General features: G+C 40.1%; 1 protein-coding gene across 3 annotated transcripts in view; it reads right to left on the reverse strand.

Moving 5' to 3' along the window:
* ELMO1 (engulfment and cell motility 1) overlaps positions 1–17,194 on the reverse strand; it is a 316,062-nt gene that overhangs the window by 247,382 nt on the left and 51,486 nt on the right. For all 3 annotated transcript variants that reach the window (XM_065628523.1, XM_065628524.1, XM_065628522.1), the window contains exons 4-5: positions 6,778–6,818; positions 5,582–5,654 (exon numbers count right to left, since the gene is read on the reverse strand). In XM_065628523.1, coding sequence (XP_065484595.1) covers positions 5,582–5,654; positions 6,778–6,818 — 114 coding nt within the window. The remainder of the gene's footprint in view (positions 1–5,581; positions 5,655–6,777; positions 6,819–17,194) is intronic.

Genomic DNA, 17,194 nt, shown 5'->3' on the forward strand with positions numbered 1-17,194 from the left:
CCTGTGTTCTTGGAATCAGCCTGAACAAAGAAGGATTAAAAGTGATTTAGTGCACAGATACTCAAGTTTTACTTCTGTCCCCTGGAGAAATACACTATTGTCTACCAGTTTTTACTGGAGTCCTCAGGGCAGTGTTACCAGTACTCATCAAGCAGGCAAGAGCAATCCCACTCTGATTCCTAATAATAAGCTGCTCTTATTGTTAGGAATCTCTGCAGGGCTGTGCAGATGCCCCAAAACAGTAAAAAGTTTGGGAATATGCAGGGAATACCACATGTCAGATCAGTGTCAGAGAAAAGGGAAAGCTGGGCATAGTTTGGTCCTGGTCAAATCTGGATTGGAATTTGCCATTTATGTAGCTTTATTGACAAGTGTATTATCAAGAGTAATGCAAAATGGCAAACAGGAGGAACAGATCACTTAATACATTTCTCTAGTTCGCAGCCTTCATGCTACTTCTCATTTTCAGCTGCTTAGGAAGTACCAGGTCCTTCAGTGAATGAGAAACCTTCATTATTGAGAATGTTTATTTCCAGCTCACTGAAGTTCAAATGAACCAGTGAAAACAGATGAATACTAAAAATGTGGGGGGAAAAAAAAGAAATCTAAAAAACCCCAACCCTACAAGCAGTTCATTTCTTGTCCCATCATTTGCATACACTCCCACACAGGGAGCCTGTAATGGCATGGTGGAATTTCACATGAATATACAATTACAGGTTGTATTCAGCAAAAAAATAGGTCACGAGCAAAAGCACCTTTGAGAAAGAACAAGCACCAGGGACTCTACTCTGGTTCCCAGCTCATGGGAGGTGGCAGGGAGAAGGATGTCCCAGCTGCAAACACAGCAAAGAGCTGAGTAACGACAATGAAGTAAGGTGAGGGCAGCTCCCTGTGCAAAACAGCACAGAAGTCTCTCAAAATTAATGGAGGGAACTCAGTGTCTACTCTCCTCCACTTCATGCAATAAGCACATAAGAATGAAAGGGAAATGTGGGAGTCGGGAAAGAAGGAAAAATATCACCAGGAGTCTTTAGAGGCATCAGAAGTAAAAAACTGAACACAATGAAATTATGACTGAATAAAATCAATCAACAGATGCATGAAATGTCCTTACATTTAAAAGATAACATAAAAAATGGCACCAGTATCATCAATGTGTGCTGTACATAGCTCAGAGCTGGGTCACAAAGACCTTCAGCAAGAGTGAGTTAGTTGCTAATTCTTGGTAGTTGCTCTGGTGCAAGGCTAAGAGACACCACATTCTGCCTCCAGCAAGGAAGCCAGCTTGAACATTGCTCTTCCCCAGTCCCACACTCCTGCAAGGCTCCCTTACTGACAAATGTTGTGGTGTATCACACCTTCAGATGTGACATGGATCTGTTGGAGAGGGCCCAGAGGAGGCCACCAAGATGATCAGAGGGCTGGAACAGCTCTGCTGTGAGGACAGGCTGAGAGAGTTGGGGTTGTTTAGCATGGAGAAGGCTCCAGGGAGATCTTATTGCAGCCTTTCAGTACTTAAAACGGGCCCACAAGAAAGAAGGGCACAGATTTTTTAGCAGGGCATCTTGCAACAGGACAAGGGGTGATGGTTTTAAACTGAAGGAGGGGAGATTCAGGCTAGACACGAGGAACAAAATTTTTACAACAAGGGTAGTAAAATACTGGCCCAGGTTGCCCAGAGAGGTGGTGGATGCCCCATCCCTGGAGACATTCAAGGCCAGGCTGGACGGGGCTCTGAGCAACTTGATCTAGTTGCAGATGTCCCTGCTCATTGCAGGGGGGTTGGACTAGATGGCCTTTGAAGGTCCCTTCCAACCCAAACTATTCTGTGATTCTACGATTCTATGTAACAAAGGAGAAACGACACACTGTAATCTAAACAGCTGCAATCATGGAATCATAGAATCATTTTTGTTGGAAGACACCCTTCAGGATCATCAAGTCCAGCCATAGCCTAACTCTGGCACTAAACCATGTCTCTAAGAGCCTCATGTATGCATCTTTTAAACACCTCTAGGGATGGTGACTCAATCACTTCCCTGGGCAGCCTGTTCCAGTGCTTCACAACCCTTTCTGTGAAGAAATTTTTCCTAGTATCCAATCTGAACCTTCCCTGGCGTAACTTGAGGCCATTTCCTCTCATCCTAAATGATCCAGCTTGTTCACAATCTCTTTGTGTTTCGACACCGAGTTTGAGCTAGCCACGATCCCTCCTCGATCCAGAATCCATGGTGGGCAGTGCAGGTGCACAAATGGGTCTAGAGGAGCCCAAAGGGTGAGCAGCAATAAGGGACCAGGCACATCCACCGATGTGCTGCATGAGCTACTCAGATGTCTGTCCCTTGATTCCTGGTACTGCCAGCAGAGGAACACAGTGGACAGATATCCAGGCCATGGTTTCCAGCCCAGCAACACATAATTATACAGCCATTTTCTACTGTTCATATAGCATTTTCTGTTCTAAACCTGAGCTCATCCAGGCTGTAGCATTCCTGAGTTATTACTCCTGATGTACACAAGCATCTATTCAGGTACAACCTGGACAGACAGAAGAAAAGGTGACTTTTTGTTCTCTGTTATATAGTACCTAGCACAATGAGATCCTGATTCAGAAGTCAGGATTTTGGATGTTTGACCTACCAAAGAAATGCCCCTACATGATAAGTAAGGCCTTTAAAAAAAGACACGCGTATTAATGTAATTAAACATCAAATACATTGTGATCAAAACACCAGCTAGGCTTGAGCTCAGGCACTATGCCTGCTTGGTTTTCTTCTTCACATAACCTCTTATTTTATTTCTCCCATTAAAAAAAAAAAAAATATATATATATATATATATATATATATATATATATATATCAAACAACAAAAAAACCCAAAACACACAAACCCTAAAATACATAATTTCCACAGCTCTTTCAGGGGCACAGACACAGCCAAACCAGAACTCCAAGGCAGCAGTCCAAACTGCATCAGCTGTGATAAGCCCTGCCTAGTAGGAACCCTGGCTGACTCAAGATTTGTTAAAAGATCACGCTTATACTGTCTGAAGGAGTTATTGCTACTCCTGTAGAGGCATTTTTCCAAATAATACAGCCAGGAAAAAAAAAAAAAAAACCACACCCAAAAAACCCAAAAAAACCCCAAACAAACTGCTTAAGTGGTGTTTTTATTTATGTGTGGTATAACTGGGAAATATAGGTCAGCTACAAGAGATAAAGAGTTCTACATATGACAACCAAAACACAGATGTGCTGTTTGCTACCCAAAAACAAAAATATAATTGTAAGCCATGTGTTGAAAGTCTCACATTTGTAACATTTTCACTTCAAAGTTTCTTGTCACTATGTACAAGAATTCATTAATTGTTTTTCTTTCTGGTAACTTTAAACATGGTGATATTTTAAAAAGGGGTCTCTACCTGGAAGACCATAAATCAGCAGTCACCCAGGCTCTACAGTAACATGACCGATACATGATGTCTTCTGCATATGTACCAACATACAATTCAACTTCAAGAGCAGTGAAAAATATTTACTTATTAGAAGCTGTCACAAGAGCTCTGCTCATGTCCTAGTAAGAGACGGATGGATTAAAGCAATGTGGGCCTTAAAAATTAGTGTTGTAGCTTCAATGAAGTGCAACGTGTTTGTCCTCACATCTGGTGTTTTTCACGTTTTAATTCAGAAAGCAACAATAAACTACTGCACACAAATGAGAAGTAGTAGAAGGGGTGATGGCCTATATAAGTCTCTCTTTACAGCCACTATCCAATAAGCAGTGATAAACAGTGAACAGTATCTAATAAAAGTCACAGATATCTGACTAATAGTGGTGGCATTTAGAACTCTTCTCTCTTATTTATGTGACTCAGAGTCAGACACTCTGCATATTTCCAGTAGGGAATAAACAAACTCAGAGTCCTCTCTGCAGTACAATCCAAAATGTTCTAGAAGACCATCATTTTCCACCCTTATTGCAAGTTAAAGGCAGCCAAAAGCCATCAGACTTCCTTTTATGCAGAACAGAAAATATTTCTCTTCTCCAAAGCTGCAGCATCTTACCCACCAAAAGTGGCGGCAAAGCCTGGAAGATTCCTCTAATTGTATCAGGACAAATTCCTTCAACAAGCCCAAGCAATCCTGGCTTGTTGGAAATATTCACTGTACAATCAGAGATTAAATGCCAACAGGCAAGTTCAGTTGTGTCCGGCTTATTGGAAAATGTTGTGTCACAATTCGGGGCAATTAGCAAAACAGTTTCACTAATTTGAGTGGAGGCAAAACACAGCAGCCAATAATTACTTCAACAGTTTTCCTTGTGGTGACCTTTGAAGTGTCTGTCAACTGAAACTTGAAAAGAAAGGAAAAAAATCCACTCAAGCGAAAAAGGGGAGATCCCAAAACAAAATGTGACACATTGAGAAGGTTGTCTGGGGTGATAAACAGTTAAATGAAAAACTGAAACTAGTCTGCTAAAAAAAAAATTCTAAAAAGCAGCACTATCTCATGAGCAACCACTCTAGCTGTCTTGCTAAATTTAGTCTTTCTAAATGCTTAACTGTGTCTAGGTTTCCTTAAGAAAGAATTTCAGCAAAAGTTAGCTCATGTCTCAGCTGTGTTTAGCAGATGCTAATCAACTGTAAAAATGCAAAACAAAACCAAAAGCCTCTTCTACTTAAAGAGTAAGCCAAACTAACCTGATAATAAGGTAAGCAAGAGGCACGTATGTTTATGCAACGAAGTTCAGTTCTGTATAGCTCAAAATCCGCTGAGGTTAGGAAACCTGCATGAAGACTTCAGCAGGTTGTGAATAGTGGTTTTTTCCTGATTGCTTAGAAATTGTACCTCTGCAGTACTAATGTGTACACTCTTCCAAACAAACTAATCTTTTATTTCATAATTTCAGTAGTTTCAGCAATTCTATCAGTAATGCTAGGAATGAATGTACTACTTGGTCTCATTCAGATGAGCATGTCCCATTTATTTAGACTAGACATTCCATTTTTATTACAGCTACAGTCATTTTGTTACTTTATGCTGAAATCATTGCATCACTTCATGAATTGCATATTGGCACGCTACCTGGGGACCAAAAAGATAAGCCAACATAACATACAGAACTGGAAAAGAACAAGACAGCAGGTGGGAAGGAGTAGCAAATATTACACAGTCACTGAAACTTATTTCTACCTGATCAGCCAAAGAGGGAAGCGCCATGCACTGAAAGTCTCTTTGGACTTCAAAGAGCCCTTCATGTTCTACATATTTCAATTTCCTGTACACCACTTGTCAGCAGAATACTAAATATGCACGAATACCAAAGCTGAAGGGCTCAGTGCTCAAGTCTTAAACTCAACAGATACAAAGGCCTTGGCACATTCAAACTTTTATTTGCCTTTCCAAACAGAAGAAATCAGCACAAAATCATTAAACCAGGCGTCCCAGTACCTACCCTCTCATTGGCAGTGCATTACAGAAAATACTCTACATTTTTATAGATTTTAATTTAAAATAAATTATTGTGGCAAACATTTTGATAGGTTATGCAAGAATTGTGTTGAATGATTTACCTACCTTCTCTGTGATGTAGAAATTAGAACTATCAGCATGCTGCAGTGCAAATTGATCATGATTTGCAAGGGACCACCTTAGAAATATGAAAATAAATTAATCACAAAATGAAATATTAAAAGCTCAAAAACTACCCTGTACATAATTTTACTACGATCAAACAAGTGCCTGTCATTCCCATGTATTTCTCATACTTTTCCATAGCTTTCAATGATGAGTTCCAAAGTTTGAGATAAAAGCATCTTATGAAGGGAAAACTTCACTACAAATAGCTCCTATAAATGAGATTTTTCCTTTTGCATACTGAAATAAAGCCCTAAACTTGACCATGGTCAAGAAAGAAATTACATAACAACTACCTTCCTTCTAAAGCAAAGATAAAAGGAAAAGAAACTACTTTGTCGCTACAGTGACACTTCAGTACTACAAAAATAAGCCGATAATGATCTGATATGCAGTCCAGATCTATAAAAAATACCAAGCATAATTTCTGCTTGCAGTAAGCAAGATCACTACATCACTAAAACAGGAAAAAAAAATTTACAGTATGAGGATTTTATGCTCGTTTATGCAATACCCAATGCATGTAGTATAAAGGTGATACATTTCATCATGTATAAAAAACCATCTTTTTAACTCAGCAACAATTTGATGAACATAAACTAGTTTATCGTGTGTAGCAGCACTTGCTTAAAACAGCATTTTTGTTCCCAAATATTAACATAATAAAACGAAAGCAAGATATTTCTCTTAGCCAATTATTAGTTCATATTACAGGACCCGTAACATTTCAGTTTCACATGAGCAGTCACACCAACTGGACCAGCTTACAGTAGTCACTACACCCAGCACTCAAAAATCAAAGGGACAGTCAGTGCTTTAGTTACTTAACCCATGAACTGCAGGGACCACAAGCATCAAGTTAGCGGGTAAAATGCATCTCTGTGCAGAAAGTAAAAAAAACGTCTAAATGAGAGTCACCCACGTGATGGAGCTGCTTTGTTAGGAACACATATTGCAAGCAATTGATCCAAAATACACTGCAAATTCAAAATCTGAAGATAAAACAACTTCAAGATTAACGAAACTAATGACTAGTCATACAGGATATTTAGATTTTCTTCTGAAAAACTATCCCCTGCTTGGTTTAATAAATCCCAAAGTATACTATCTAGTATGTATTATATGGCAGAACTTACCCATCGCAGACTTCTTTTATTATTGAGGACAGTGGCTTTTTCTGGTTAAGAAAAAAAGAAAGAAAAAAAAAAAAAATCACCGAATTGTAACAGGCCTGCGCTCTTAAAACATTATTCCAAAACCACTGACTGCAAAGAACAAAACAAGTTAGGAGTATTTCATTTTTTGTTTAATATCAAGCTTGATAGGACCCAAAAATTTTCTGCTGTTTTGGTCTGATAATCCGTAAAGACAGCAATTCTACAGACACATGATGACATTATCAGTCCTTTTTGTCAACATTAGCCCATACGGCATCAACTCAGCTTCTCAACTGAGTAATCAAAGGGTCTTTTGTCTACACGGAATCTCATTACCCAACAGAAATGGAAGATTTAGATATCAACATGAGCATTTTCCAGGAATGACATCTGAAGCAAGAAGACATTCAATATTTTTAAACCTTCTTTTGTCCTTTTCATTTATGGTCATATGATGACAGTAATCCTCTCTTTTAAGTACACATATGCAGGTTACCCCCTCGATAAAACACCAGCTGGAAGGTGTTAAGATCCCAGATGTATCAGTTCTGCTTTATTCTCTACATCTGTGAACACGAGCATTTGGACTGACTGAAAACAGCTCTGTTGCTTTGAGTCCCAGAATAGAAGGAACAGTCTAGTTTGGCGATGTTGCAACGTTCTGAACATCGTTATAAACACAGGGTGCACAACCAAGTGTTTTTAGAAGACTGTTGGCTGAAAAAGAAAATGCATTTTTATATCCCAAAACACAGATGAAGTTGCACGGCAAAAAGAAACAGACCAAATTTCACCCGTTGGGTGACTACTGAGCATTTTTTCTCCAATATTGGGTGACCACACAATGTAACATAGATCTGTTGCTTCATGAAAATTCCCCAAATCACCTCAATAGCATAGGACCACCTCTCTACTTCCAACAATCACAGTTCACTGAATTCTTAAAAAGCAAACAAAACTAACAAAATACACAAATCCACCCATAAACTAACAATGTTGTCAAAACAAGCTGTTTCCCTTTAATGTTTATAGAAAACTGATTCAGCTAGAAATTAACTCAGTAGCAGAGTGTGTTATGCAGAGGAAGAATTATCTTTCCCTTGGATTTGTTTTCTGAACTGCATCACTGCATAGAGAGAAAGCCAGAGATAGGACTCCCTGGTCAGGATCAGCGAAACATTTGTTATTTCAACAGTCAAGTCAACTAAGCCAGTTTATAAACAGGCAAAAATGAAACACAAGACCATTTTAATCAAACATGAATGAAAGCATCTGCTGAAAGGATTCTGTTGCCGCTTGCCATAGTGTCTCAGTCCTTACTTCCCATCCTTCCTCTTTCACTGCTGTTACTATTTGCACATGACCACCCAGATGATCCACACCAGCGAACTTGATCTAACCAAAATCTGGCCTACTAAAAAGGAGAAAAAATAGTTTTCATCTGCACCGATTTCCTCATCTGACTTGCTCTACCCAAATGATCAGCAAATAGCAGCACATGGGAGAAAAGGCAGGAGGTGTGACACTGCTCCCTCCTGCAGCAGCCAGTGTGTCCCCTCTCCACAGCAGCTTCTCTCTGTCATGCTGGCTCAACTGCTTGCATAGCCATAGCCAGGCTGCCAAGCAGATCACATGAGAAAGAAAAAGAGCGTTTTCTTCCCCACAATTTTTTATCCTGATCAGTTCCTCAGTCTGGATAACTGTGTTATTTACGTGCAGCTGCTTTGACCTGCTGTCATCCTTCTCCTCCTCCTCCAGGGATTTTGTAGCTTCTGCGATCCTGTGAAAGCGATCCCTGCTTCCAACTGCTCTCTTCCCTCTAACCTTCCCAGAAAAAAGAAAACCCCATTTTTTCGGGAGGGATAGAAGGAAGAGCACAGGTTTGTCTAGGAAGGATAACATCCAGCACACGTGTGCCAGCCTGCGGATGAGCTGCTCCTGAGCGCAGCGCACAGCTCTACACGCTGCCTCTCCTTCCCTCCTCGGGATGCTGCTGCACATCCTCCCCCGGTATTTCCCCGTTTTGACAAAATTTGTATCTGGGACATTAACTTCTACTGTGGGTCCTGCCTCGCTATTTCCCTATTTTGACAAAATTTATATCTAGGACATTAATTCCTTTTACAAAGCAAACTGACATCAGCTAACAGATTTAATACAATGGAGGACAAAAAGAGTTAACTGCCACTCCTCCCCATTACTTCCCATAGCAACTATAGTTTCCTATCGGAAACTATGACAAAAAGACACTTTAAACAACCCAAACTGGCAATAATATAAATACTGAGGAAGGTTGGATACAATTACTTTCCAAATCATTATTTTGGTACTTCTAAGTCCTTTACACCATCAGCTTTTATGTCCTTTCTCAATACTGCTCATCTCCTTCCCCCTTTTCCCATTCTATACCACATTTAAATTATTATATGACATCATTTGAAAGTAAAAAACTCGGACAAAACAAACCCACAACAAAATAACTAGGACCTGTAAGGGACAGTTAAAAAGGAAAAACAAAATGGATCTTCAATAATAAAAATTGTGAATACGGCCAGCCTTCCATGGTACAGCTTTGTCCTCCTGTGGCACTACTGCTACAGCACAGATGTGACTAAGTACAACTCAGCTAACAGCAAAAGGATGGAAAAAATGCAGAACTCTTCCGGGATACAGAGTTTGCAATTAGTAAATGGATAGCACTTTACAAATTAATAAACATAAAATAAATACCACTGCAACCCTAATAAGCTGCTGCTCCTACTCATCCCTTGGGCTGCGCGCTCTCTACATTTACGTCTGCAGACAGAATTGTTTCCCCATCCCTACCAAGCAGATAAATTGTCGCCGGTGCCCTGCTCACAGCAAGATGTCGCTGAAGGTGGCATCTGGCCAGCACGGGCAGGAGGGCTCTGGCAGGCAGGGGCAGCGGGCAGGGCGGGCAGCGGCTGCCCTCCTGCCACCCTGCCCGTGCGTGGCCAGGCATCTGCGACAAGAAAACCCCCATGTGCTCAAGCAGCAACAGGCAGGCGAGTGACCAGCTCCTGCAGCGCCTTCCCATCCAGCTCACAGCCGCATCCAGAATCCTCTGCCCTGCTACGGACAGACGGCAGCAAGAGATGAATCTATGCTACGGAAGCAGTGAGAGGGCACAACTATTTGCTGTACGTATAGGAATGCGGCAGTACTAGAAGACAAACAAAAGCGATTTATTGTATTTTTTTCTTTTTAAACCATGAACGATGAGGTAAAAGCCTATTTCTATTCTGTGGAGTAAATCCACCCAGCAGGGCATTCAAAGACACTTTTTTTTTTTCCCCGCCTGGCTGTAAATATTTGCCTGATGTCAAAGAGAATGGACTTGACATTTTTGTTATTTTAATCTTCATAAAATTATGTTTACGGAAATTTACATAATATCTTTGCTGCATTTACAGTCCTGAAAAAGTCAAATTCACCTTATTTGTAAGGAATTCTTTGAAGTACCTTGACTATCAGATAGTTCAAAAATATTTCAAAGTTCTTTCTTAATCAAAATGTGTATTTTGTGCTGGTGCACTTTATTTTTGGGGTTTTGTTTTTGCCTCTATGTCCTCCCCTACACTAGTAAAAATGAAGTGCTCTTTTACACATGCTGAGAAGCTCATTTAAGAGTCTAAGAAGATCAAGCTGTAGCTTTAATGCATGAAATAACATGGATCAAAGTAAAACTTACACTTCCTATAGGAGTTAACCCCTTCAGCTAACATCACAGCCATCTGTGCTGAACATACCAGTTAGCACAAAAGTATTTTCCTAGGGTAGGTATGCAATTGATACCTGAAATCCAGTGAGAAACGATAATAGGATATTATGCACTTGTGACTTATTGATCTGCACACATAGGGAGAATCCTGCCATTGACGCCACGCACAGGCAGCGCTAGAGCTGATGTGAATTTACACAGCCAGTAAAGCTGTGCCTTCATTGACTGGTTCGTACAGGTGTCTGAGATGATGGCTAACTGTAGCCCTAATGACATCCACCATGCCAGCCAGTCCTAGTCACCACTTCTGCACACACCTGCGTAAGTCTCAGGTCACATCTCCAGGTTTTTTGTGCTAAGGTGCACACAGATCCTTAACTTAGTCTTCTTGAGTACCTGCCTCTGCTACCTGTCCAATATTTTGTAGCACTTCCAAAGCAACTTGACAGAACACTGACTGAAATTTCTCACTCCCATTTCCTCACCAGTTTCATCTTTTCATGCCTACACCTTGGGTTCCCCATGGAGGGAACCAGTCACCAGGAAGCACCAAGCGCAGGCAAGCAAGAGTGTCAGCTGGCTGAGCCCAGGCCACTCTTTTGTTCCAAGGAAATCGTGGGATGAGCAAAAGAAAGGTAAGAACATTCAAATACACCAGCACTGACTAAGTCACAGGTCCAGTTCAAGCCACCAGTACACTAACCTGGGTTTAAAGCACTTCCCAAATCAAATAGCAAGTGTGTGTGAATGTGCATGTGTGAACTGTGGAGAGGTCAGAAGCCTAAATCTGAGTAGAAACAATGTTATACATGCAGTTCAGATATACTTTGATTGTGCTATACCAGGGAACTGTAGACAGGTTTCTTTTAGGCCAAGGTTGAATAGCTTTCCTTTTCAAATGACTAGCAGAGATTCATTGACTTTTTGTTTGGGTTTGGTTATTGTTTTGGTTTGGTTTTGGACAATTACTGGGATATCACTTTCCCTGGCTGACACCTTTTAGTCACAGAAGTAACAAGAAAACCCTTAACCCTTGCTGTCATTAAGCCTATCACAGAAAAACAGCAGATGCAGCACATCTGTTAGTGAAAAACACTCAGCATTAAAAAAAAAAAAGAATTCTCTTGCTGATCTGTACATCTGTCAAAAACCAGAATCTCAAGGCAGTAAATACACCATTCTATCTATAATTAATGCTACCATTCTACTAACAAATCTTTTAGTGCAGAAGTCATTTTTATGGCTATTAAAAACCAGAAAAACGCCTCTTTTCACAATCAGTGGAGGCTTCATCTGTTACTGTCATACACCGGGGGCTACAGAAACAGAAGCAGGACTGTTTGCTGGCAAACACCAGATGCCAGGACACCTGGGTCCTTGACACGCTACTTCACCACTGGTTTCTCATGATGTAAGAGGCAAGGTCTTCTCCTGTAAGGGGAAGGTACTGGAGAGCTTTGTGCTTCAGCCTCCTCAACCTGCTCTGAACCACTTTGCGAATCAGCTCTCTCCATTGACTACAATGGAGTATTACTAAGACCAGACTTGTTAATTAGGCATTGGGCATCTGTAAAAGATGAAGGATTTCCCTAACTCAAGGGAGCACCAGAGGGAGTGAATAACTGAAGAACAGGGATGCCCCAACACTGCAGTAACAGAGACCATAAAATGCAGACAAGGCCAAGTCAACACCACACGGTTCTGTCGGTGCAGCAACACAACCCGAGGTGGGAAACATTCGCACCCCAGAGCTGATGGGCAAAACCCTCAGCAAGTGCAGTCTGCCAATGGGAGAGAGCTTTTATTGGCTCCATTTTAACATGTCAGTAAAAACACTTCGGTATAAATATAGCAGTAGAGCTTCTGCAGACCACACGAGACTTGGGGAAATCTGGGTGTTCATGTCCTCTTCCCCTTTACTGTCAGCTGCAGCTTCCTCAGTTACTCCCTGCTCTCCCCCAAAGACATCCTCACTCCTAAATCTGCATTTCACCAGATCTAAGCATTGCCCCAGAGATCATATATTCAGGATGTTAAAGTGACTATACAATAAAGAAGCAGTGAAACATAACATTATAAAAAAACCAACAAAACAAAACAGAAATGCACAGAAACTTCTTATTCCACATCTAGTGTCCTCACAAGCCACAACATTCCCTGTTTCCTCAAGCACATCGCAAATAGCAATGCCAAAGACTCCCAGTCAAGAGTACTTTAGAGTTATAAAACACCTAGGGACCTACGGCTGTGGGTTCCAGCATGTTGGTGTGCAACATGTCATACCACATATTTAAAACCAATTAAAATACAGCTTAACATAGAAAACAGGGCTTTAAGATGTGGCTCTTCACACAACCACTTTATTAGGTGGGCATACCTTTGAAAACGGAATGAAGAAACCCCAAACCCACAGCTCATGACTAAACACACTGCTAGGCTATCCAGGCAGAAGCGTCTCTACACAAAGGTACAAAAACATTATACAGCAGGATTTTTAGTATTACTCTCTTTTGTACTAGAATCTTAGAATTCTATAAGAATACAACTGAATCATAAAGTACACCTGGATACTTCAGCTGGCCAAAACGTGAACGAAGTACCTTGTAATTAATTCATTGGTGCATAACTCCAGGAATCTCATCATCACACACTTCCTTTAAAAATAGCAGAATTAACTTTTAAGAGAAGAGACTTCTACTGTTTCTTAAAAAAATTTGCAATGCAACAATCTGATAGCCATGTTCAGCCTTCATCTTGAAAATGCCATCATTGAAGACAGCAAAATTCAGGCTCCAATGTGGAGGTTCTGGCTAGCACTATGGGGCTAACAAAATCAGAGCCAGAAAAAAAAATCCAAGGAGAAAATTAATGAAGTGTTCCATGTCTTTCCTAAAATACTATTTCATGAAAATCCTTTATGCTGGAGATCAGGAACACTGGGACACTATTTCTGGAGGACCTCAAATATCTCCTGGCTCTATTTCCACTTCTTAAAAAACCCCGATATTTATCTGTCTACTGCATTTAACTAACGTTTCCTAATGTAGAAGACAGCACCAAGTAGAAATCATAAATAGCATCCATTAGAATGTAACTCACTAAATATTTGTATTTCTTTTTTCCCCCCCATTTCTTTTATGATTTCTAACCATTCTCCAGACCTGTTGCCTCTTGTCTGTTAAGCTCTACTGCAGTCTCTGTATTCAACAGCATAACACAAAGTTTTCATGTATTTTTCAGTGATGAGGTCCCAGCCACGCACCACAGGACGCCAGTTCTCAACCTTGAAAGACTCCAACCAACCAGTGGGAATGGGGCTTTGGACAAGCCAGACTAATAAAATGTAATGTGATGATAGCATTGCCTTTTGATCCAGGATGGCTGGCTGCCACCACAGCAAAGACCTAGAGTTCTAATGATGACTACTCCAACCCCACAGTCCTGTAAGAAAAGAAATCATATTTTTCAACACCCATCGCAATTAACAATGATTGGTTCATTATGTTAACAAAGCACTGTCTGTGTACATACGTGTGTTAGTGCACTGAATTATATCCAATGCATTAAAACATCTGCATTATTGTTTCCAAGATTATTCTTGTTGCTGAACAGCTTTTTTTTTGGAAAAAAAAGAAAAAAAAAGACACCTTTCATTAGTCCAAAGAAAATGGCACATTAAGTTAGTGGATTTGATTTCCTTACCAGTCCTACTAATAATCCCCAGTGGTAACAAAACTGGAAGGATTATAAGTCAATTTTAAGCAAGCCCTACCTTTAGCAAACTGGTTTAAGCTAGTCGAGTGTGTTTCAATCTTTTTGAAAAGGTAGCCACCTTTTGGCTTGTCAATCTTTGGGTAAGTTTCCCATCAGCAGCAACCAAGGTCGTCCTTCAGAATGGCTGAGATACAGCTGCAGTGGTACTAACTCCCTTCTCCAACCTGACAGAAAGGAGCTGCTGCCAGCAAATCCAGGCAGGAAACAATTTTATAAGTCAGTGTAAGACTCTTCCTCACTTTTCTATGAGCTGCTTCCGAGTCCTCTGTCTTCAAGAAACTGGGATTTTGTCAGCTGTGAAAGGCACTGACATTTCCCTTAACTACTTCAAACTCATGATGTGCAATAACATTGGAAATCTTCACAATATGCATACCAAAAAGCATCAGTAGCTCCAGCTACTGCAATACTACTGCAGTTTTTGGATAAGAGTTTATATGATTTTGCAGGTTTGTGGCAGGGAGGTAAGAGCCTCTCTCTTCCTTCATCCCCTCAGCACTAAACCCCTTGATTTTGAGGGAGTCTGGAGCCAGAACGAAGCACAAGGAGCGACGCTAAAGTTACAGTCCAGCTTCTGGTACAGAGAGACATCAATATCCCTTTCTTCTTCACCACCTGAGCAATGCCGGTGCTCACTAATACTGCATACATTTAGACTTGTGATGCTAGGATTGTATCAGTACACTGCTATTACTAGTGACAGCACTTGTAGAAACTACAGCTATTCTTAGTGCGCACACATGGCAGAAGCGATGTGCCACTTTCTTTTCTCTAATTAAGCATTTCACAACCTCTTTTGAACTACATTTCTCCTCACAGTTTGAGAAACACAGCACAAAATCAATTAACAATCCCCAAGGGTCCAGATTTAGGTCTGAAACCCAAAACTATTTGAAAATTCCCTTTAAAAAAATCTTACTGGTTTCCTTTTAATATACAGTGAAGTACAATGACATCTCTGAATAAAAAAAGAAATTAAAACTACATTTATAGCGTACACTGGCAGAAGAGAAGAGACTACTTGAAAGACACTCTTAAAGGATAAATTTGCTGACTAAATCTAAACCTTAGAGAAAGCATTAATGTAAAGCAGCCCATGGTTCATCCCATGTGCAGCACTGCAATGTATTAACATGAAATTGTCATTTGACAGTGCTCCTGTAAATTTTGCTTACTGTAACACATTTGTGCTTTGAAAAGAATACACAGGTTTTTCTATTTTGTTTGTTGTTTTTTGGATTTTTTTCTTTTCTTTTTTTTTTTTTTTTTTTGGTAAAAGATTCATATCTTCTAATTTAATCTATATTTAATGATCTGACAGATAAAAGTAAATCTGGAGGAAGAGACTGTATGGACAAATTTAATTCCAAACCACTCCTTTCTGTAGGAACAGTGTTTACCTCCAATGCTGAGGAAGTTCATCCCCGAGTTTAGAGAAATCTGGTTTCAGTACAACTTGTGTTAACACACAAGAGTGGATTTGAATGGGAGAAGCTAAAATAGTTTTTGTCCCCAAATATCCACCTTGTGCCTTTCCTGGAAGCTGCTTCCCCTGCGGCAGGAATGGTGAAGCTGTAAATCCACAGAATAAAGTATCCAGGTAACCTAAAACCAGCACTGGCTTACGTAAAATAGTTTGTGCTGCAGAAGAACACCAACAGTTGAGAATGAGTTATACATAACAGGCACAAATTAAAGCATGCAAATTTTCATCTGAACACAAGAAATAACATCCTCTTATGAAATGGCTATTTCTGGGATAAATAAAGAGAAGCCAGGAGAGGGTAGCCAGCACCCTGGTTCACCTGTACAGAGCCCATCCATCTCTACTCTTAACATCTTCCAGAATAATCAGCCAGAAGATTAGGAGAAGAAGGTACCAGGCAGTCAGCATCTACCATTCATTTCTTCCCCAGACTGTACCCCTAAAAACTCCAGAAAAAGATCCCAGTTCAAATTCAGACACCAACCTATTTCCATTCCTCCCCTTACGTGACAGAAAGACTTAAAATTGGAAGATCATTTCTATACCCAGCTCTTCAAGTCATAATAAAATCTTTTCACTAAAAACTAATTTTCAACACAGTACTAATATTACGAGTAGGGATTTATGCAGCGGGGAAGAGTTTAGATGTTATTTTTCAAATTTATAATGGAGGAAAGTGATGGAAATGAGAGGAAACACAAATGAAAAAAAAATCAAGTATTCTGGAAGAGAGTAACTGAATTCAGTCAAGTTCATCTTTCAAAGACAAAGCAGAAAAGTACATTAGATTGTATATGCTTTAAAATCAGCTTTAATGCATACATACAACAGCCAATTGCTGCAACTTAATCAATCCACACCTGGTGAGAGAGAGGGCAGTAAATAATATGCAGTTTTGCACTCCTTGTTTAAAACAGCTTTCCAGGAAAAAAGCAGTTGTAAAACCCCGATGTCAAATAGTACATTTCAATGAATGAGAAGAAAGGTTAGGCACAGAGGCTGGTTCTGAAAAGCATTTAATTATATATTAATAGTGCAAGCAAAGAGTGTAACTCAGTGAGACTAATTTTGTATGATTAAAGCTAAAACCACAATTGATGAACTCAGGTTGACAAACCTAGAGAAACGTAGCAGGAAGCATCAACTAGAAAAAGCTCTGTGCTTCATGAAGTCCAGGTTGTCAGAAGTCATGCGCCTGAAGGGGAGGTTTTTTAAATGTACAGTTTAATAACACTTGGTGACAAAAATACTCATCAGCTCTTTTCAGGCCCAAAACCTCCGAGTACACCACTGTCAATCACTGTGGTTTCACAATGACATTTCCTCATTTTGGAAATATTTTATTCTCTTCATTGTCAAGAAAAATATGCTTAAACATAGCAGGTGAATTGGGA

Source organism: Caloenas nicobarica, chromosome 2 (genome assembly GCF_036013445.1).
Source record: "Caloenas nicobarica isolate bCalNic1 chromosome 2, bCalNic1.hap1, whole genome shotgun sequence".
Classification (NCBI taxonomy): Eukaryota; Metazoa; Chordata; class Aves; order Columbiformes; family Columbidae; genus Caloenas; species Caloenas nicobarica.